At 39.1% G+C, this 24,375-nt stretch overlaps 1 protein-coding gene across 1 annotated transcript in view; it reads left to right on the top strand.

Annotated features, from left to right (window-relative positions):
- Positions 1–24,375, top strand: part of SUSD2 (sushi domain containing 2) — a 1,008,194-nt gene that overhangs the window by 570,295 nt on the left and 413,524 nt on the right. Inside the window, exon 8 of the mRNA XM_044068275.1 lies at positions 19,432–19,700. Coding sequence (XP_043924210.1) covers positions 19,432–19,700 — 269 coding nt within the window. The remainder of the gene's footprint in view (positions 1–19,431; positions 19,701–24,375) is intronic.

Below are 24,375 nucleotides of genomic sequence, written 5' to 3'. Positions count from 1 at the left end.
TTTTAAAAAAAAATAGATAAAAGAAAACACTAGGACAGTGCAGGGAGTCTCTTACTCCTCTGTGGACACAGTTATTACTACACCACTCCCTGCACTGATTCAACAACCTGTTCCTTGGCTCTCCCTCAGCGTCATGCCATCATGAATATGCATGGCACGCTGCTGAGGGGGAACTGTGTACACGGACATGGTAGCATTCCATGTACGCTCTACATTGTGCCTACACAGATTTTATTAAATCCTGGGGTTTTTCTATTGATTGCTTTAATATTAATTGGATATTAAATGCTTTCTATGAAAATTTTGCCAAGGTAGTAGGCTTTAATAGATCCACTGCTGTCAATAAGAGAGAGATAAATTTAAAGGTTTGACTTGAAAGTAATATTTTTCATGCATTTTCTGGGTAGTGGTAAACTTAACAGTACTTACAGTTGTAGTAGATATTGCACCTGACGTTGTTTTGATAAAAGGCCATTTTTGAACCTTCCACACATGCAAAAGGCATTTCAGGCCAAGACACATTTTACCTGCAACTCCATAGAAGTAGTAGCTTATGTGGCTGCATTCCTGAACTGCAAAAGCTTCTATATAAGACCGCAAGAAGGATGTCACATCATATTTCCAAACATAATTATGCTAGTCTTTTGACAAATCTAATGTATTAAGCTTACATAGCAAGATATGTCCTGGCTTCTGGACAAGGTGTGCCCTGGCTTCTGGACATTTGTCTTCTTCATAGCTGATCAGGTGATTCTTGGTCTAAGGCAAGATGATTTTAACACTAAATTTGGAAATGAAGGAGATATAGTAACAATTACTGCTTGATGCTGAGCATCCCTCAGGACTAAATGACTTGATTCATATTGAATGTTTTATAAAGGCTGGCGCTATTACATAATTCTGTTTTGCCAGGTCCTGTTTTCCTTTTATTTAATATTTGGAGAATTCTGTATGAAGGGTCACTGGTGTAGCTGAGTCTAATTCATTCAAATTTATTTTCATATTTTGTGAGATGTACTGCTTTTCTTCTTCCAGTATCATTTTAATGCACTTTGTTTGTATATTTTCATATACTTTATATGCCTGGTGTTTATTTATCATCATGTGATCTATATAAGTTACTTAATGAAGTGGTTGTTAATAATTATTTAGTTCTGAAGTTCTTTTTTATATTTATAAGATTAAAATGCTAAACGTTTACTTAAAATGTTTGCCAAAGTCTGTTTTGAATGTATTTTTTGTTATACAGTTTTTTTTTCTTAGCTGCACATTTGTTACTAGGACTTGCTATTTATTTTTACAGGAGAACTTGACAGAGTAGTACTAGTAGAAATTGTCTACCTGGACTTCATATAGACCTTCAACTCTGTCCGACGTAGGAGGCTGATAGGAAAATTGGAGGAACTGAGGGTGGGACCAAGAGTAAATAACTGGGTAGCCGTAAGGCAAAATGGTCAAACACTGAGGCTTGTGGTAAGACAGACGAGTGGAATTAGAGAATTGCTTAATGGAGTACCATAGAAGTCTGTCCCACGCTCAGTACCCTTCATTGTGCTTTTCTCAGCTTTATCTGAGAAGTAAGAGAACAGGATCAACATCTTTCTCTTTCCCTATGACACAAATATAAGTTCAGCAGTAGAAGATGGTGGTGGTGTGGTCTACAAAATTTGGAAAGTTCCAATAAACTGTGAAAAACTTGTTAGCTTAGCTTCACTGTAAATAAATGCAAAGTGCTTTACTTGGGTCACAGTAAAGGAAATACCAGATGGGAGGAGCTGAACTGATGGCAGTAGAGCATAAAAATAATCTGAGAGTGTTAAAGACCAGGAGCAAAGTGAGAGGGTAGCGGCAGCAAACACAGTGCTGTTTTGTGCCATCAGGGGAGTAGATTCTAGAAACAAAGACATAATGCTTCCACTGTACAGAGCCTTGGTTTGACCACACTTTGAGTACTCTGTGCATGTTTGAAGGCCATATAAGGAAAGCAGCATCAGGCTATTATGAAGAGTTCAGATGAAAACTAGCCAAACATCTGTGGAAATGAAGGGAAGGCAAGGAATATGACCAAAGGCTAGAAGAACTAAAGCTCTTATCACTTGAAACAAGAATGGATGTGGGAGACATGGCACTGGTGCACAAGATCTTGTCAGGGAGTTGTGAAGAGGGAAATTCTGAATAGGAAAGACAGAAGGGAAGGAAGAGGCACAGGCAGGACATCATAGGTACTAACGTCTCCCCAGATCCCTGAAAGTACTTTTTCACAGAGAGGGTTGTGGACCCATGGCTTAGACTACCAGAATTAGTGATGGACATGCTATCCGCATAAACTTTTAAGAGGGAGTCAGGTACAAAAAGGGTTAGGAGAACTGTAGGGATGGAATGGAGGCAGAATGCTAAATGAATTTTACGGACAGACCAGATTGGCTTATTGCCTCTTATTTCACCAGCAAATATAACAAAGTATACTGTGCTTTTCTTATTGCAGTGGTGGTGCTGTGTTAGCGTTGTCGCCTCACAGTTAGACGTTGCTCGTTCGATTCTCAGTTAGAGCGTCTTCTGTGTAGCGACATGCGTGAATGGACGTTCCTTCATTGAAGGTTGTGCATTAGGCCTGGCAAGCCAGTACGTAAAAATCTACTGTCAATCATTAGCGGACCGGAGTTCTACTGTGGCGACCCCTAACTGGGAAAAGCCGAAAGAAACAAACTATACTGTGCTTTTCTTGAAATTCTGCAAAGTGAGAACTTTAATAATAAACACAATATTAATCAAGAACTATACTCATTGGAAAATTCAGTAGCTTGCGATGTATTGATGAAAGAAAATTTTCCTAGCTACAGTATACAGCTTACAAGTATATAGTATGGAATCATGTAATTTGAAAACTAGACAATGTTACTAGCATTAACTTAACAAAGTATAGACATATAAACCAAGAAAGAAAGCCAAATGCATAACTATTTTTTTTTAGTTTATTCTGATTTGCAGTAACTCTTTAAAAAGAATCTGGGCTCCAGAGAATAACATTAGTAGCAGGTTACTGTAATTAATAAGAACATTTATAAAGATTGCAAAGTTATTTTATGATTAATGAAGGAAGTTACAGAACATAAACTTAAGAAAACAATTAAAGAAGTAGTAGTCAGATAGGATGCATGCAGGCACTCCAACTAGTGTGGACTGCATACTCTTGTACATGCAAAGCTGGATAGATATGCAGGTTCGTGCCCTTGTAGTATACTCCTTAAAACTTGCAGTGTAACACTGTGTTTTCTTTGTGCATAACCAAAATCAAAATAGCTGCTAAAGACCAGTTGTAGAAGATTTAAATATATTAGATAGACATGAATGTAAGACATGAGGCAGAGGAAAAACATCCTTTTTCAGCCAGTCATAAGTAAGGTGGAAGGGAGAAAGAAAAGGGATCTTTTATATACAGCAAGCATGGTCCTTAGCCATAGTCCCCAAAGCACTTGGTATTAGACACAGAATGGTATTCATAGTCACTGCACTTACGCAGAGTGGGAACTTGTGAAGACTGTACCGAACTGCAGCTTTGGCATAATTCACAAAGAGCAGTTGGTCTTAGGCACAAATGGTTTAACCACCTTGCAAACATCTTCTGCAAATGAGACTGTAATGATATGTAAATGAGGATTGCTTGACATTTGTGTGACAGTCTTGTCTAAATTAGTTGTTTTCCTGCCTGTTTGCAATTCAGGTACTTTTTTAAGTACTTCACCACTGTGCCCATTTGCTTTACAGAAGGCAAAGTCTCACCTTTTCGATCTTCTTTTCAGTCAGCAGAGACAGAGTTGATGTAGCTGCTAACCTGGCTATTTCCCAGTATAAGCTGCTGTCTCTGTCATGCCAAGACAACAGATTCACAGCAAATTCACCAGTTGAGAAGGCACAGATATAGGCAAGGACTGATTCTTTTTAACCTTGCAGACCAATACATTCTTGATAGATTTAGAGTGGGCAGGGATATAGTAAGGGATTTGGTGAGTTTGCTTAGCCCACAGATGAGGACAAGATGGGGGGGGAGGGTGCATGGTCTTTTTGTACCTGTGGAAACCAAGGTATGTGTAGCCCTCACTATACCTGCTACGGGGATCTTCCAGAGACAAACCGAAGATAGACTTAGTATTTCTTGGAATTCTGCCTTGAGGATACTTCATCAGTTCATCAACTTACCCTTGCACATATAAATCAGTATATTTTTTTGCCAGGTCACCTCAGGACTGAGCCAGAACCAAGAGCACCTTCTACAAGATGATATGATTTCTTGAGGTGCTTGGTGCAATTGACTGCACCCATGTTGTTCTCCAGCTGAACCTTGGGGGGGTGGTATCAGAACAGGAGTGGCTACCATTTAATTAACTGCCAGGTAGTGTGTGATGCATGGGGGTGCATCCTGTGTGATACATGGGGGTGCATCTCATTGTGTCATGTCAGCTTAGCATTCTGTCAGTGTTCATTTTCTTACATCTGGCACACAGGCTTCTCTGCCATCTCTTCTCTCATGGTAGGACACCCCACAATCACCTTGTTGGTAAGTGTTGTAGTAGCACATACATAGGCCTACTCCTTCATCCTCTTCCCCATACACTAACTACACAGTACTACTTTAAATAATGGTTTCCAGAACCACATTAAAATGACCCCACTTTTGTCTTTCTTTTCTGTCTCTTACTTTAGCTCAGTATCATCAATGTTTCTCCGCTATTTTAAATAGTCATGCAGTGATATTCATGCTTGACAATTGAAGGTTGCATGACTTATTACTCACTGTCTTCAATGTCATTCATAGATCTAAGATGTCATGCACAATGTCCCCTAAGGATAATGAGGATGATGGTCCCAGTAATCATGAAGAAGTGTTTGCATGTCAGCCTGATGCTGAGTTACAGTGATGGCAGGTTCTGTTGGCTGCAGATGAACCTGTAGACTCTGATCTGACAGTGCTGTGTGACCAAGACCTTGACTGTGAGGTTGGTCTGCATGTTGTCGAAGGCTAAAGAGGCCTGCCTGCCTTCCTTTATGTTATATTACCTGTAGTGTTTGCAGCACTATCATGAGAATCATGTACGGTGTGGCCTAGTCTGCCTCACACATGTGGACTGTCCTCTATGTCCAACTGTGCTACCCATATGACTCGGGTAAGTCTTTACTAGTGAGTATATGGAGGTGGACATGGATGCTGAATGTACCACCATGCAGAGCATGACGATCATCATGGCACCGTTCATTGCCTCCACCATCCCCGTGTACTGCTGAAATTCCTTGCATATACCCTGTAATACTTTAACCATCTCTACTCGACTTTCTGTTGAAGTGCCTGTGCCTGAGCAATGTCTCGTCATATCTGCTGCTGGGCAGCCAAGACTTTGTGTGTATCAGGGACCAATTGTGAAATATGAGTTTGCCTGACACTACTTTTCACAGGCATGACAGTGAGTTTTTCTATTTCTGAAATAGTAGTGACTTCCTCAAGGTGTTTAGGTTGTTCACAAGAGACTGCTGTTGACCTGCATGGTGTCCCTTCCTCCTGGTTGTTATGTTATGCCCTCATTTAAGAGATTTTGCCACTGTCTATGGAGTTTTTAAATTGTTCTGCAGTTGGGGATCCTAACAGTATACTTTGCAATTGTGTGCCACTCCCATCAGGCTGTGCATCAGTGTAAGAGTTATGACCTCAACACTGACAGACATTCTGCTAGTAACATCATCCAACTGCACTAACACTGTCGGAGTGCTAGTTTCTGGTGCTGACCCCATAATGGAATAATCAGAGACATGGTCACTGAAACTTTGAAAATAAAAATTATTTGTGATTAAACAGATGATGCACACTCTTGCAATGCAAACAAGGGTCAATTTCTTGTATAGCTGAAGTTGATGGGGCATCTAGTGATGAAAAATATTATAGGTTATATGAACACAGATAACCTATGCAGTATACGTCATTAAGAAGTATTGTCATCACCTGTGCACTAACCTTCCACACTACATGACTATGGATGCAGCAATGGTCTGAAAGCACCCACACCTCCTCTGATGATTCCTATGGCATTGTCATCTGAATCATACTCATCATAGAAAGTAGGTAATCAGGTGTTTTTGGTTGTAGTGTGGAAGCTCCCCACTCACTAGCGCTGCTATGGGACATTGCAGTTTATCTGGCTTTGCTTCTTGTACATTCCACTAGATAATTTGCTCTTTTCCAATAGTATGCCAATATGTAGTTTCTTCCCCCTAAAGCATTAATGTTGGCCATCACTGGATTCCATCCCTTAACTGTCTCTGCCTGTTTTGTCCCACCTTTGCCAAAGAGACATTTCCCGTATGTCATCAGAGCATCCATGATGCTGCAATTCTTCTCTGGACTGTAGTTATCTCTTCTGTGTCTTGTTCCCTTTTTCCTGCTACATTTTGCAACCTGCAAGCACATGTTTGGGCAAGATTACACCAGTCTTCCACTAATTAATTTTTCCTTCATGCAAGTTTACAACATGTATAATAATGTATAATAATGCAGCATGTTTTAACCTGAAAGCAAATACTTTGACCAACAATTATCCAGACTCCCATATATGACATCTGGAGTACAGTTTAGAAGTTCAAATTACAAAACTGCTTTGTTAGACTGTGGTAATTACTTGTGCTCTGTAAGTCAGTCCAACCTGTACTTAACTCTGGACTGGTAACATAAATGTTTACAGTTGTGGTGTGGTTCTGGGAATCCTTAGATAATGTAAAATCACTGAATGATACTGTCCAACATTTCAGTAATCCTTTGTGATGAAAATTAAGGCAACAAAAAAGCAAAGTATATGTGTAGACAGCTGTTAAAATTGACACCTTACACATTCACTCATTTCTTTCTTAAGTTTGTTAGAATTCAATATGCATCAAAGCTTTCTAGTAAATATATACCTCTGGTAAGCAGAACTTCTGACTACTCCCTCTTTTTGTAATTCCTTCTAATTTGTTTGCACTTTGGCTCGACTGCCACATGGGGCTCAGCACAGGTATAAATGACACACTGAAATCTATTAATGTAAACTGGGGTCAATTTAGAAACTTAGTATGCAAATGAGGCTCGTCAAAGCTGAGCTGTATGAATCACAACATATTGCAAGTGTGCACCCCTTTCAGTAGGTGCAAAATTACTTCAGCTTCTTGGAGACAAGCTGCGCTGAAGGGGGCTGAATGCAGGGACATGCATGAGATAATAGCACTTTTTGATTACAGTACATTGTGCTATATCATTTGTATATGCATGAACTGTATTACTAGTAAATAGAACTGTACTCTGTCATATCAGTACTGCATCCTGAATAAACGTATAACAGTTTACAAAAGACTATCTGTGCGCTACTTGGAAGGGGTAAAAATGAAAATGATCAAAGTTAAGTAAAGCACCAATCTGCATTCCTTAATTTATGTTGGATAAAAACACAACATTCATTAAAAACCTTTACCTCATGGCAACACAACTGTCATGATTAAGAAAAAAAATTGTTAAAGCATATCATATTGATATATGTGTATACAAATGTCCCCACTCCACCTCCAAAAAAAGTGAAGGCAACAAAATGTCTAGGTACTATACTGAATAAAGTTTGCCATTTACATGAATGAAGCAATGATACTGAAGAGAAAAAGCAGAAGTCTGTGGCTGCTGCAGTCCATATGGTGAACCAACCTTCACACTGCTATTTCTTCCACAGGTATTACCCCTACGTGGGTAAACAGGATTTGTCCTGCAGAAGCAGGAACAGGCAACTGCTGTCTCAGAGTAGAAAAAAGATTGACGTTTAGCAGTAGCTGATGGACCACCCTGACAGGAATCCCCCATTCTGGGCAACAGTAGAGGCACATATATGAAGACCTGCAAAGGGGGGGACTAGCTAACCTGGTGGGTTTCAGAGGTCAACAGTGAAGGCCAGAGTACTATAGTAAATACTTTCTATTGTTTGTTAATAAATATGTAAATGCATATACAGTATATATACTATATATATGACAATCCGCGGTGGTGCAGCGGTAGCGTTGTTGCCTCACAGCAAGAGGTTCTCCCGTTCGATTCTCGGCTGGAGTGTGGGGAGTGCCTTCTGTGTGGAGTCTGCATGCCCTCCCCGCGGTTTGGTGGGCGTTCGAAAGACATGCATAAATGGGCGTGCCTTCGCTGAAGGTTGAACGTCGAGCTGGCACCTCGGCATTCATCAAAATCTACTGCCAATCATTAGTGGACCGGAGTTCCGCTGTGGCGACCCCTAACCGGGAAAAGCCGAAAGACAACAACATATATATATATATATATATATATATATATATATATATATATATATATGAAATACACACACACACACACACACACACACACACACACACACACACACACACAGGCATACACATGCACACACACACACACACACACACACACACACACACACACACACACACACACACACACACACACACACACTCACACACATTCAAGAAGGGCTGACACAGACAAATATCTGGTGTCAGTGTTACAGCCATGTCATATATCTGTGTCACAATAATAATGACCAGAGTAGAATATTTCTAATTTGTTTCACACAAACACACAGTAGCCATACTAAAGATACCGATATCCATACTAAAGTAATCCAACTTAATTCACACAAACTTATACACTAGTCCTACAAAGCCAGATTAAAGACTATTTAAAAATGAGGATAAGAGCTTAAGCAACTTTCATCCACAGATAGTCACCCCACTCCCACCAACAGTTATAGCCACTCTGCTAACTGTGGACATCCCTTTTTGTTATAAAAAATAAATTACATGTGTTTTATTGGTGTCATTGAATGGATTTTATGAAATTGTGTAAAGATCACTCAGCCATAAGAAGAGTAGTTATGATGGGATCATAACACCTACTAACCACCTGAAAACATAAGCTAAGTCAATATGCATGTCTTCATAAGTAAAAGTCTTCCGAATAATTTTACATTAAAGTGAACTACTACTAAAGAAGATTTTGCTATTGGTAAACAGCTTTGAATTTAAATGTTTATTCTACATGTGCAGTGCCTGCTGCCCTTGAAGAATAAATGTCTTATGTTACTTTAAAAAAACAGTGTGCTGATGATATTGCCATAACATTTACTGAGCTAGATCAGCTATGCAATAAGGAATGACTGGTGAAAAACAACCACAGGTCCATTGTTAGATGTTCATCGTGTTTCACTGTTGCAGTCATGACTGTAGGGTTCTCCCCTGCCGGCAGGCAGTCCTCGGTTGGCCAGAATCCCAAAGTCTGGGTCCGGCGTCGGCTGTTCAGCCATGCTTCCTGATGTCAGCGCGCCAGGAGTACAAAGCTGACAGCCAACGCCATGTTCTCCAGTCTTTCTTGCCGTGTGGTGATAGCAGTTCGCAAGTGCCGGTTGGCTGACTCCTGACAATTTTTTCTAAACAAACTTCAGTCCGAAGACTTTCTTCTCCTACTCAAAGCTAAGTACCCCATTGGGGAAACTTTTTTCTTGCTCCAGTCCGATGTCAGAAAAAGTTAATAATTGTATTTCATGTGGGAAGCAAATACCTCATAAGGATTTTCATTCTTACTGTATTCCTTGCTTAGGCCCTGACCACGACGTAGCTAGTTGTCGGTTTTGTGCTAGATTCAATCAACGTACTATTAAACAAAGGTACGATTTTGCATTTCATTACTTCGGTAGGCGTTTTAATTACAAAATGTCGTCGGATACGGTTCTGGCTACCGGAGCTCACAAAAGATGCAAGGACAAAGACAGGCATCCGAGGTCCAAATCAGACGATATCGTACAAGCAGAGCCAGCTTCAGGTTCGGCCGTCGTCAGTGAGGCGCTTTTGCAGCCCCTGTCGTCGGCCATTTCGGAACCGATAGCCGAAACGGACTCCCACGAGGAGCCAACTAGGCCTTTGAATATTTCTGTTGCAGGACCTTCGGACAATGCTCCTTCGGATGGGTCCGGAGCCGCTGTGCAGGTACCGGCTTCTGAAGGGGTTTTCAGGCCTACTCAGCTTCTAATAAAGGCAAAGCCAAATCAAAGACTGCAGCCCAGGCCTCTTCTGATCCGGCTCCCAAGTCTCAGAAACAATTACTTAAGATGGCGGAGGACTTACTTACTATGATTAGGGGTTCACATCCCCCTCCAGATAAAAGGCCAAGGCAGGATGTTTACTGTGATTCCTCTGATCAGGCTTCTGTTTCCTCTGTTTCTTCTTCTGACCAGGAATATTCTTTCCCTCCTTATGAGGATTCTGATGCTGAGGAATCCATTCCCTCAGCTTCTCCCCCTGAGGATTTCTCTTTTGGGGAAACTTTGCATGAAATGAGGGAACATTTCCATTGGGAAGGACAAGTGTATTCGGAATCTAAGAAAAGACTAAGGGATTTTCTTCTTCTTCCCCAACATAGACCCCTGGCTATTCCTCCTATTTTGGATATTGTGGATGATGCCTTTTCGGAGGCTAACTTAACTCCGGACTCTTTTCCTCCAGCTCCTGTTAAGCCAGACAGATATTATAGGGTTCCTGATTCCCACCAGTTTTTATACAAGAATCCTACTGCTGACCCTGAAACCATTTCTCAGGGTCCTAAGGGCGTTAAGGCCGCTTCTGCTAAAATCATTTAGAAAGATGGGGCAAAAAAGTGTACACTTCTGCTACTTTATCTATTAGGGCTTTAAACTGTCAGTTTCATATGCTGAAATACCAGCAATTTCTCCTGTCTGTTTTAAAACAAAAGCTAACTTCCATTTCCGCCTGTGCAGATGATAAGGAATTACATGACTTAATGCATGCTACCGAACAAGTTGGGAAGCATGGTTTACACTGTGGATTTGATGCCTTGGAGGCTTCTTGTAGGGCTGCTGCCTCTGGCACAGTAATTAGAAGGCATGCTTGGTTAAAGGAACAAAATTTGCCAGATCAAGTAAAAGCTAAATTATTGGATGCTCCTGTTCAGCATAATGTTTTGTTTGGATCTAAAGGTGAAGAGGTGATTAAAAAGATGGAGGACAAGGCAAAATCCATGCAAACAGTTAAAGATTTCTTACAAGTACAGCCACCCAGATTTAGTAGGAATTGGCCTACAAAAAATTGGTCCTTTCCCAATTCAGACAGGCCTCAGAGGGGTAGATACAAACGCTCCCGAGGAAGGCCTCAAATGCAAGCCTCTTATAGACCAAGACAGTGGACTGCTTCCACCCCTAGGGGAGGAGAGGACAGGTCGCAAGCTCATAGAAAACAGACTCAATGACTCCCTCTGTTGGGCTGCAGGAACTTCTTGCCTGGAAGCCCCTCTCGGAGGAAAACTTTCTCTTTTTCAACTAAATTGGACTCGTATAACCCAAGACAAGTGGGTTCTGGATGTGGTTTCAAGAGGTTACAAATTCCATTTTCATACCCTACCAAGGCCAAGCGGATGGCCAGATCTTCCAATACATCAATGGTCAGAGGCCTTAAACCAGGTGGAAGCTCTCTTGGCTATGAAGGCCATAGAACTAGTTCCACTTTCAGAGATGGGACAAGGTTTTTACTCTAGGCTGTTTCTAGTCCCCAGGAAGCAAAATTCATGGAGACCCATTCTGGATCTGTCAGTCTTGAACACTTTTCTAGAGATACCAAAATTCAAGATGCTTACTCTACAGCAGCTACTTCCAATGCTGACCAAAAATGCATGGATGGTAACTTTGGATTTAAAGGAGGCATATTTACACATTCCCATCGGGCAGGAACGCAGAAAATACCTCAGGTTCAAGGCCGGATCGAGGCACTATCAATTCTCTGCGCTGCCCTTTGGATTGTCTACTGCGCCCAGGGTCTTCACCAAATGCCTGGCTCCAGTAGTAGCTTATTGCAGACTGAAGGGAATTCAAATTTACCCTTATCTGGACGATTGTCTTATTCAGGCAGACAGCAAGGATGTCTTACTCCAGCATCTAGAGTTTGTTCAGAATCTTCTCAAGTTCCTGGGATTCACTGTAAACATAAAAAAGTCAAATTTGACACCCTCACAACAGATAATTTTTCTGGGCGCTTCTCTAAACACAACAACCCAGATGGCATTTCTGACATATGAAAAACAATTACAGCTGGCTTCAACTTTCAAAACCTTGGCAACTTTAACTCAGCTATCTGCAAGGAGATTCCTGCCCTGCAGGCTTTGGGTTACATGGCCTCCTGCATCCTTCTCATACCATATGCAAGACTACATATGAGGAAAATACAGTGGTACCTAAAAAGTGTATGGTCTCAGCATTGCCACAGTTTAGACATACTGATCTCCGTCCTGCCTTGTCTTCAATAGGAATTCCTTTGGTGGTCCAAGGCATGTACTCTAAACAAAGGAAAACCCTTCTGTCTTCCTCCTGCCACTCAGATACTAACCACGGACGCCTCAGATTATGCATGGGGAGCCCATTTTTAGGGCAACTGTCTGCAGGGCCTTTGGAGAAAGGATCAGAAGCACCTGCATATCAATTTGAAGGAAATGTTAGCCGTTCAGAAAGCTCTGTTGGCCTTCAGGAATCTTCTACAACCAGGACAACTACTGATACGGACAGACAACACCACAGTTATGTGGTACATAAACAAGCAAGGGGGATCTCATTCCTATTCCCTTTGCAGACTAGCCATGGATCTTTGGAACACAGCTCTAGCTTGCAATCTGGACCTTCAAGCTCAGTTTCTACCAGGGAAGCAAAACTTCCTGGCAGACAGTCTGAGCAGAAACCTTTTGGACCCACACGAATGGATGCTGGACACCGAAATATTCAAGATGATTACAGCAGTCTGGGGATGTCCTCACATAGACCTCTTTGCATCCCACCTCAATCATCAACTACAGATTTTTTGCACCAGGACTTTCCACGAACAAGCTTGGAAAGTGGATGCACTATCATTCAGTTGGAGAAACCTCTCGGGATATGCCTTTCCGCCTCTTCCTCTTCTTCCACGGGTATTATTAAAGATCAAACAGGACAAGCCCAAGATGATAATCTTGCTGGCCCCAAATTGGCCTAGCCAGTTTTGGTACCCAACACTGAAAAACCTTTGTCTGGAGCCCCCTTGGGTTTTACCACAGACTCCGAACCTTCTGTCCCAACACCAGAGTCAGGTTCTACACTCCCATGTCAAAACTCTCAGCCTGGCGGCCTGGTTAATCCAAGGTCTTTGATTCATTCTCTCCTACCCAAGCAGGTTCTGGATGTCATTTTAGAAGCCAGACGTCCTAGCACTAGAAAATCTTATGCAGGAAAATGGAAAAGATTTTGTTCCTGGATGCAGGCTCAGGATTCTGATCCACTTATTCCTAACATTCCTCTGATTTTACTTTACCTGACAGACCTCTTATATAAGGGTCTCTCTTTCTCTTCCATAAAGAATACATGCCTCTGCTATTTCTGCTCATTATAATACAGACCCTCCAATCTTTTCCCACCAGCTCATGAGACAGTTTCTGAGAGGAGCTAAGAACTTAAGGCCCCCTAGATCTCCTCCCATTCCAGCTTGGGATCTCAACTATGTTTTGGAAAAGCTCACCTTACCTCCTTTTGAGCCTGCTGCCACATCTGACATCAAGTTTTTATCTTGGAAGACAGCCATCCTGTTAGCTCTGACCTCTGCCAGGAGAGTTTCAGAGTTGCAAGCTCTTATGGCTGTGGAACCTTATATTATTTTTCATCAAGACAGGGTGTCTTTAAGGACTAATCCTACTTTCATGCCTAAGGTGGTTTTCAAAGTGGCTTTAAAATCAAACGATTCACTTGCCAACTTTTTTCCCCACTCCTCAAAATAAAGGGGAAAGGATCTTACATTCCTTGGATGTACACAGACAACTACGTTTTTACCTGGACAGAACCAAGGACATCAGGAAATCAGAGCAATTGTTTGTTTCTTATGCTTCAAGTTCCCAAGGTAAAGCCATTTCAAAACAGACCATTTCTAAATGGATTGCTCATGGAATCAGATTTTGCTATTCACACCATGGAAAGCAAATCCCTGGGAGTATAAGGACTCACTCTACCAGAGCTGCTGCCACTTCAGCTGCCTTCCTCAGGGGAGTTCCTACCAAAGACATTTTGGAAGCTGCAACTTGGAGTTCAGTGCATACATTTTCCAAGCACTACAATCTTCCTCTCTACTCTAAGTCTAGGGCAGGCTTTGCTTCTGCAGTCTTGCAGGGCCTTATAGCCCCCCCCCTCTACTTTATGACCACCTCCCTTTCATTTTGCTTTGGGATTCTACCCTACAGTCATGACTGCAACAGTGAAACACGATGAACATAGTACAGTTGTGTACACCTACCATAAATGTAGATGTTCGAGTGTCTTCACTGTTGCAGTCTGGGTTTCCCTCCCTCCTGTCCCCTCTTATTTTTTCTTTTGTGTGGTTCCTTTTTTCACCCTTCTTCTGAGGTGTATTTGCAAAGGGTATGGGACCTTACTCATTTTGGAACTCCTGACATCTGGGGCAAGAAAAACTGGAGAACATGGCGTTGGCTGTCAGCTTTGTACTTCTGGTGCGCTGACGTCAGGAAGCATGGCTGAACAGCCGACGCCGGACCCAGACTTTGGGATTCTGGCCGACCGAGGACTGCCTGCCGGCAGGGGAGAACCCTACAGTCATGACTGCAACAGTGAAGACACTCGAACATCTACATTTATGGTAGGTGTACACAACTGTACTTTATTAGACATGCAGTCCAGGAGACCTTTAAGGAACCTAGCCTAAATTACCAATTTCCTCAAATAAATGTCTGGTTAAATGAGCTGCAAGATTAGGTGATAAGTATTGAAGGCTAAAAGATTCAAACTCTGCACCCCGGCACAGGAATAAGCTCATTAACAAGTGAATGCATTAGCCCTCTACACTAACTGCCAGACCATGTAACAGATTTAACTAAATGTGGAACTCCTTTTCAGTCTGATCTTGTGGAGAACATTGTATCACACTAATATGCAACCATGACCTCAAATGGATGTTGAAAACAAGAAGGTTCTGAACATCACTCCAAGTGATGCCGACAATAAGACCTGACAACTGACAACCCTGTCCCACTTGCTGGAGGCTGTAGAGAAAATATTGCAGAAATATATTACTGAAATACAACATGTTTAGACTATATTACACAATCCATGCCTATTAATTCATTCATTCATTCTGAACTATAGTGAATAAAACAAAACAATTAAAAGACAATGTAGAGGGTGCAGCAGCTTTTGTTCAACAATGTACAAGTCATGCAAAAAAATCAGACATATTTCTGTATATAACATACTATTTTTGCAGGGGTTGGGGGCTTACATGATTACAGGACACCTATATGCCATTTTTGATGTCCCTATGCCTTTCCTGTTAACAAGAATAGTTATTTCATTTAATATAGCTAAGTAGAGATCTGTCCACCTTGAATAGCTTACAGTACCATATTGTTGTAGTGTACACCTCCAGAGCCACAGCCGGATCATGGTAAAATGGCGCCTTATGTAGGGTAGTGAACCAAGCTGTCTCTCCTCAATTAAGATAAACCACCGTTCAAGCTAGTCGTTGTTCCTACTGTTTTCTTCTTTACTTTTACAATTATCACAGAAAATTTACAGCAAAAACACTGGTATAGATTTTCTAAACAAAACATTCTCTCATTGAAAACATACAGCATGAGAAAGCAACAAACTTCTGTTCCCTTGAAAGTCATATTTAGTGCATCTGGCAAACCATTAAACTTCAAGACGTATGTTGGGATTAATAATCAAATACTGAAGCACAAATTAGCATCTATGTAAAAGGTGGAAGTATTCAAAAATCAAATGAACCTATGTGTAATGCATTTCTAATCACCTGGGACATCTGACTGGAAACAAGTAAGCCTTATCAGGAGCAGCTGAGGCATACTGTCTGCTTAACTAACTTGGTCAGCATCACACAGCAGACAAACAAAGGCTGAGGGGAACATACTTTTACTACATCAAGCAGCTTTTTAACAGCCTTTCTCATCTTTAGTAAGACAAACTGCTGCAGCTCATACACAATACATTTCATACCTGTGTGCCTGATAACAACAACAAGCACAATTAAAAATGTATTATTTTTTTTAAATTTTAGCCTTAAACTGAAGGACTCCATGTTGCCCAGTTTATTCACAGCTAAATAATAAAAACCCTGACAACATCCGACAAAGTAAGGAAACCAAGGATCACATGCAAAGAATATGACCCATATGATGAGGCTCATGTTTACCGCAATTTCCTTCCATTGCACCACAACTATTTTGGTTCATAGATAGTTTCCAAGCCTGTATTTCAGGGGACAGCTTAAGAATCGAGTCCAAATTTCCAGTTGTATGAAAGCACTATCTGGAGCAAACAAATGAAAACCAAAGGAATCAAACCCTGTACCACAGGAAGAATCCTCATGACTTTAACCTTCAACTGCCAGACTAAAGTAAAAAAGGAGTGAAAGGTTTTAAAGATCAAATCCTTGACAAAGGAAATAGCAGCATTGACACACTATACTAATTAAAAAGTTACAAATAGACTAATGGGGTGCTGGAAGCAATTATTTATACAGACACACACACACACACACACATATGTATGTATATATATATATATATATATATATATATATATATATATATATATATATGACCATTAATTACAGTTTGCTCAAAGTCACACAGTAGGCAACTGGAAGTGAAATTGTTCTAACCCTGTCTAACCCTGTATTTTTAACTACAGGAAGAAGTGCATTAATATTGTACAACTTTAAGTGTCAGATAACTCTAAATCACTTAAATCATTAATAGAACAATAAGAGTTGCTTGGCCATAAATTTAACAATAAAAACAATGAAACGCTAATGACTGTCGTTATTGACTGACTGTAAACCCAAGTGACTTTTAATCTTCAGGGATTAAGCAGAAAATGAAGAAGTATGCGAATGTCTTTTGGTTAGTGTTACGGATGAAGGCTCTAAGCTGCTAATGAGTTGCTACCTGTAGACAAGGATGCAGGGTTTGATTCTCTCCACTTCTATGTGTCTGCTATGTGACTCTGAGAAGTCATTAAACCAGGCAGTGCTAATGATGCAAACAAATCCCTCCTTTAGTAAAATTCAAACTCAAATACCTTTACAATTTGGAGAACTCAAACTACTGTTACCATGTGGAACACCTCTGCAAATGCAGCTTGACCAAACCAGTAATCGTTCTGCTCCCAAAACAGTCAGCAATTCATGATGTTCTTCATAATCAAAGTTGCAGTACTGATTCTTAGGTCTTCCTGCCATGCAGAAGCCCATGATTGGTCTGATTTTCAGAGTCTTTACATCATTCCCAAGCAACAGATTTCTGAAGACTGATTTTTTTTTTTTTTTAATCTGTGATCTCTCTGTTCCCAGTTCCAAAGAAGTCAGCAATTCACATTCCCAAAGCAAAACAGACTGAAAGATCATTATGGGTGTCAGTCTCTCAAAAGCAGACCCTGCCCCACCCCATTCCTACAGGTACTTCCAAGGAAACATCTGCTAATATCGGCTGCACATATACAGATTAATCCTTTCTCCATCAGATATGAACACTAGTAAACTATCCTCTCTCAGGCAAACATGTGTCTATTTAAATGTAGAGGATTATGATGGGGTCTCTGATCATAACCATCTTATTATGAGTTTGAGATGTAGATGCCATCAAATTTACTTTGAAAGTGAAGCTTGAAAGGTGAATCTTGATATCCGTGCTGAGAACACATACTAAGGGTTATAATTAGTGAACTCTGAACATAATTCTTTGTACTGCATGGAGCTTTGTCTGCCCCATGTACAACCAGTTACAGAAAACAGTGTGGAGTGGAAAGTGTTTTCCTGGTTTTCAAAAGTCAGTAAAGCTCTTAGTAGTTTATCTAGTAGTTGTTGTAGGGTGATCCTTTGACTCACTGTTTTTTGAGAGGTAACTATATAAACCTGTGAGTTGAAAACCCTAAAAAATACAAAAAGTTATGTTTTGCAGGAAGACAAAGCCCATGTACCCCCACTCCCTAAATTGTATATATCAACTCTATGGTTGCACCACACTGAATGAAAGTGGGAAAGTCCCTGAAAATTGTTTCACCACCTTGCACAATCCAACACATTAAGTTGAAATCCACTGCAACATTACATCTTCAGACTGAAACTCCTTGCAGAAAACCCAGCTATGACTCGTACACTAGCCACTCATAGCTTTGTGAAAACTGGTAGTAGACAGAAACAAAGTGTTCCACTGATGAACAGATGTCTTTAAAAGGAGTTAGATACTTTGTTCTGCCATACCTTTTTGCTTATAAGTGTGGTAGCTTTTAAAGTTGTTTTTGCTTTTATCTGTGTCATCCTTTCTCCCTAAACCTTGTACTTTTTCCTCCTCTTTCCTTGGCATTTCCTAGTTTTCTCCTCACATCCCTCACTTATTTTTATTACCCCCTGCTATTCCCCTTCAACTTTTCCGGGCTCACTACCTTGATTTCCCCCACCTGTAATCCTATTTTTTTTCTCTCCTTTTCATATCACATCCCTTCTGTAGCTTTTCCTTAACAGCACAAACCATACACTGACAGCTTATGGTGGCACAACAGTAATCCTACAACTTCTCATACAACCTTCTCCAAACTCCCTTTCACTCAGCTTATCTACTAATTACCTTTTTCATCCTCTGCCACATAATGTGCACAATACAACCACTTTCTGTGTTGGCATCTGTATGTATTTCCCTTGTGTTGCCTCTCAAACTTGTTTTTTACTTTGTCCCTCTTGCATATTGCTGTTTGACTTTCACTTCCACTACCATGTTACTTACATACTTTTCCTTGAATCCTAATCTTTTAATAGCATGCTCTTACAAATTATTTTTTTTTCTTTCCTTCTACCTTCTTTGTTTTGAACCATTGTTTTACTTGTATATTTGATTGAATAAATGACACACCAAAAATTATATATTGATATGTACTGTTGTATTTTGTAAAACTCTGTTTATGCTTTACTATGTGATCTGTTTGCATTCATTCTGTTAAAATAAATACAGCAATTGCAATTTCTCTTGTCTGCTTTGTGAGCATTTTGTACATGAATTGTACTTGGAGCTTTTCTCCCAGGGCCTCCAATGGAAATGGGCAACTTATGCCCAGATGGACAGTTCTGGTAAACAAATGTTAATAAATTAAAACAAATATATTTAAATAAGTGGTGCATTTCTTTGTGGCATTGTGCAAAAAGATACCGTAACACTCAGTGACCCTTACAAGCTGTACATACCCTACCCTGACACCATAAGCATATTTCTTTATTGTATGCATTTATTTAACAAACATAGATGTTGGCGTCATCTGCTAAATCATTGTCCGTCTTTCTCCACCCTAGCCCACAGTACAAAGCAGGACAGCAGTGCTGCTATGATGCCACTGGTGCCCAGGTCCTAACTGCTGATTCCATTGGAGGAAGCACACCTGACAGAGGCCATGACTGGGGATCTCCTCCTTACCGAAAGCCTCCCAGAGTTCCAGGCTTTTCTCATTGGGCATATGATGTTATTACATTCTACTACTGTTGCCTTTGGTCTGACAACTGCCACTACTACTTTATGCATCGACCATCTAGTGACTGCAGAACTTATAAACCACCAAAGGCAGGTAAAGTATAAAAAAAATGAATTTTTCATAATGAAATAATCAGGATATCAAAAGTAGACAGTGCTATGTTTGCAGACATTTATATGCATATTTCTTTCACAATGTCATATTATTTAGCATGTTCTATGCAGGCATCAGATAGTATAAAAAGTCTAAGTTATGGTATAAATATGTTCTTTGAGGTATTCATTTATTTATTAATTTATAGCTTGTTAATAAGGAATGTTTGTGTAGGAAGATTCCATTTTCAGTGATGTTTCAGGGAGAAAATTTCAAAACATACATTCATATGTATAGGTTTGTGGTAAACAACTTACTTTAAATTCCATTTTCCCATGTAAAACATATCAAAGAATGGAATTATTAAAATAAGGTACTTTGAGGGATACAAAAATCATCTTCAGCATGGGAAACTGTATTTCCCACACTACTGCCAACTTATATATACCAAGTAAAATATCTCACAATAGGAGAGTGAAGGGAAAGTTCCTCTTTCTCTCATTTAAAGCAATCTTGTACAAATATGACAGCTCTATTCACTCTTTCAAACTGCATTTCATTCAATCAATTTACATCAAACACAATGCATTAAAAAGAGTGTACGTCAGCCAACTGTATGTACATATATATATATATATATATATATATAGAGAGAGAGAGAGATGTATATAAAGCACACAAAGAAAAAGTGTATGAGATACAGCATTGCTTTGTATGCAGATAAATAAGAAATGAAAATTCAGATAAGCTAGTACAGTTTGTATCTACTTAGAAGTAAACAAACAGTCGACATAGATGTTATACAAATCTACCGTAACTAAAACAGCTCATATCTACTAATAGCAGACATTTGGATTATTCAGTTAACTGAAAAAAAATGGAAATGCTTAGGAAAAGCAGATGCAGAATTAGCATTGTACAAGCATTATGTAATACCGCAGCTGCATTTCCATTGTCTTAGTGCCTACTTAAGTAAATGTTTGTTTGACATTCCAAAAGGCTCAATAAAACTGTAAAACTGTGAAATGATAAAATAAAACAGCAATAAATATAAAAAAACACTCCTTTATTTGTTAAAACTTGGTGGTAAGCGCTTTCTTTCAGTAAATGAACTTTGTCAGACCAAGCAATTCAGTTCAAACTCCCATTTATAACAACACTCCCATATCACATAATCACCCCTTTTAATGCATTAACCCTTTCCTTCTGAAAACAACCTGAAAACTTTCATGGTCATTAATACCTGGACCTATACAAGCATTTAACTTTATCTGCCAACAGTAAAAGGAACATTTTTATAGAAATAAAAAAGAGAATGTGTCATGAGGGGTTGTTAAATGTAATTCTTGCAACTATTGCTAAGTATATTTTATAGGGACAGAAGGTAGTGATAGAAGATAGAAATTATATGATGAGGCTACATCACAAGTATGATTGTAAATCTAGATTTATAGTGTATATCGCATTGTCAGTTTTGTGCTGCCTTTTATGTAGCTAGAACTGTGAGAGAGTTACATTCTAGGATTTATGAACATGCCCGAGCAATAGAGAAAAACAATTTTACCAATGCTTTAGCTAAGCATGTCATTGGGGTTCATCTGGAACTAATATGGAATACTGCTATTTTGGATTGTGTGGTTGGGTTTAGTGTAAGATGGGATGCAGACGATGAATTGGACTGGAAGGAATACTGTTGGTAGATAAAGTTAAATGCTTGTATAAGTCCAGGTATTAATGACTGTGAAAGTTTTCAGATTGTTTTAAGAAGGAAAAAGTTAATGCATTAAAAAGGGATGATCATGTGATATTGAAGTATTGTTATAAATGGGTGTTTGAACTGAATTGCTTGTTTTGATGAAGTTCATTTACTGAACAAAAGAGCTTACCAGCAAGTTTTAACAAATAAAGGAGTGTTGTTTTATATTTATTGCCATTTTGTTTTATTAAATGTCTGTTTGAGCTGAGTATTAAACTAAGGAGAAAATTGATGCAAAGTTTGCATACACATTGTAATTAACAAACATCTCCAGTACCTATTTATAGATTTGGGAATATGTATGATATAACTAGCAGGGGAGCAATGGACTTATTGAGACTTATGCTAGCTTGGAGCACTGGCTTATGGTGGATAATTGTGTGTATAGACTAGTGTATATTTACAAATGTTAAATATGTCAGAATAACCTACAGAGGGAAACGTAATAGTATAATTTTACATGATGACCTCCATCAAACGTGAATATTCTTATGCATTGTAATGCAGATTTTTGCACTGATGGTGACTATAAATTAATGAGTGGGTTTAGAATAAAACAGCAAAGGAACCAAGTTCATTGCTGCAATTGATTGTTTCAATTGGAGAAAAGACATATTTTGACCTGTAATAATGTCCTAGTTTTTTTTTTCTTTTCGGTCAAGACAGAATTTGTGGCAGTCAGACTTGAACTGGTTATCAGTAGCATTCAGTAAATTTGCATAGTGTACTGAACCATTGAAAGCTGAGATACTGAATCCATCAACTGAAGTGAAATATTGTAATTGGACCTCTGTAACATGCTGAAAAACAGTATATATTTGCCTATGTGCCATTAAAGTATATGGTCATGTTTTGCAGCAAGTGTAAATAACAAACCTTTATAGTGGATATAACATTCTTGTTATGTACAATACAAAATTATATAGTTTTTGATGTGGAAAGTTTGTTGGTTTTGTATTCTATATAAAAAAGTCAGGGGTCATTGCTGACAAGGATGGCCCCTGATTTTTTTCTCAGAGTGAAAATCCCTGCCAATACATCATAAAAGACTGAACCCACAATGCCTCAGTATTTAAATTAATGTATAGACTACTGCATTTCCATGCTTAATGCATTAGTAGTGCTTGTTTTCTTACTTCCTAAAAAGACAAAAAGTCAAATAGTTATTGCAAGTGGAACTCTCACATTAGCAATTAAGATGTGATGATGTAGTTAAACCACAGTGTATATAAGACTCTAGTCCTCTAAAGTGGTAAGTTCTTTTGGCTTACTCATAATGTTTTGCAGATGTGTGTAAATCATTGCTTAATACCTGCCATAACATTATTTTGTGGGTGTGGTAATAGAAAAACTGAGTAAACAGTAAAATTAAAAAAGAAAACAAAGAAAACAAAATACACACTATGGTCTTTATTTTTTGCAAAATCACCTGCAACTTTATCATGAGGAATGTAATTGGAAATTAAATTAATTGCAAAGCCGAAAGTGAAGGTGCAGTCTTTTTGCACCTTACTAGTAATAAGAGCTAACGTAGTATTGGCAAGGGGGTGGTTATATAATCTGTATTGTACACTGCTTTGGCAATTCCACAGGGATTTACCATTTCATTGATAAACAGTGGAAAAAGAAAGGTCCTCACTCTGAGCACTGAAGAGACTCCTTACATCTTTGTAAGCAGGACTGATATTGCACTGACTGGCCCTTAAACTACTTCATAGTAGAAAGTGACAGTCCTTTGTTAGACAGAATATTTAGTAACATGTTATGGTAAACCATATCTAAAACTTTGATAGGTAAAAAGAATGTCCCAGCAGTTTTTACTGATGTTAAGTTTGCATACAGTGTATGAAATCAAGAAATATCCATTCAGTGATAGTTTGCACATATGAAATCAAGAAATGTCTATTAAGGCTTTGCATGTCCATATGCTGATCTGAATTTATATTGTGTGCCATAAATAATTCTATAACTGCTTATATGTTGCAAGAGTTGTGAGTATGTGTATATATATATGTGTATATATATATATATATATATATATATATATATATATATATCTATATGGGATCCGGACACATGCTCGACTAGCATATGTCCGTATCACAAAACATTTAACACACACAAAGCGCTTAACATCGACAAGCGCTTCCGTGTATGTGTGCCTGTTTTGTAGATTGGACTACAGTGCGGGTAAGGGAAAATTCCCTTTTTCCCATTGTAGTGCGATCTCGGAGTGAGAATAATAAAGTAGGGGGGTGTGGGAAAGCAAAGCCCCCCTGCAGGAATGTAAATTTTTTTTGAACTACACATACACGGAAGCGCTTTTCGATGTTAAGCGCTTTTGTTTATGTGTGTTCGATGTTTTGTGATTCGGACATATGCTAGTCGAGCATGTGTCCTAGACCAATATATATATATATATATATATATATATATATATATATATATATATATATATATATATTCTTTCAGTATTTTCTTAAAGATGCCAGTAAGGCAATAAGTTTATAGATGTTTAGATTTGGAAATACCATGTTGCAATAGTATTATGATTTCTGTATGAGTAATAAACTAATAGGATGAAAGACTTTTGTTTGTTACAATTTGCAGAATTAAGACAGCGGAGACCAAATTTACCTGAAATGTCCATAATACATAATTCAGAGGATTTAAAAATGTGGATATATGTAATACTAATACTAGTGTTTCAGCATATGTCCAGAACTGGCCAGCATTATGTGAAATGACAATGTGCTGCTCCTTGTAGTTTTGGTTTCCAGCAAGAACAGTCAGCTTTGCTTTATGCCTTGTGTATTAGGTTGCATGAAACTTGTAGTTTTCTTTCAATAAAACATGCAGTGAAGATATGAAATGAATCAAAGCAGAGTTAAATGTAATATGTAATCATTTTGTTTTTGA

Source organism: Protopterus annectens, chromosome 4.part0, assembly GCF_019279795.1.
Source record: "Protopterus annectens isolate FY-2018-M chromosome 4.part0, PAN1.0, whole genome shotgun sequence".
Classification (NCBI taxonomy): domain Eukaryota; kingdom Metazoa; phylum Chordata; order Ceratodontiformes; family Protopteridae; genus Protopterus; species Protopterus annectens.
This window is presented reverse-complemented; position numbering and strand designations above follow the sequence as displayed.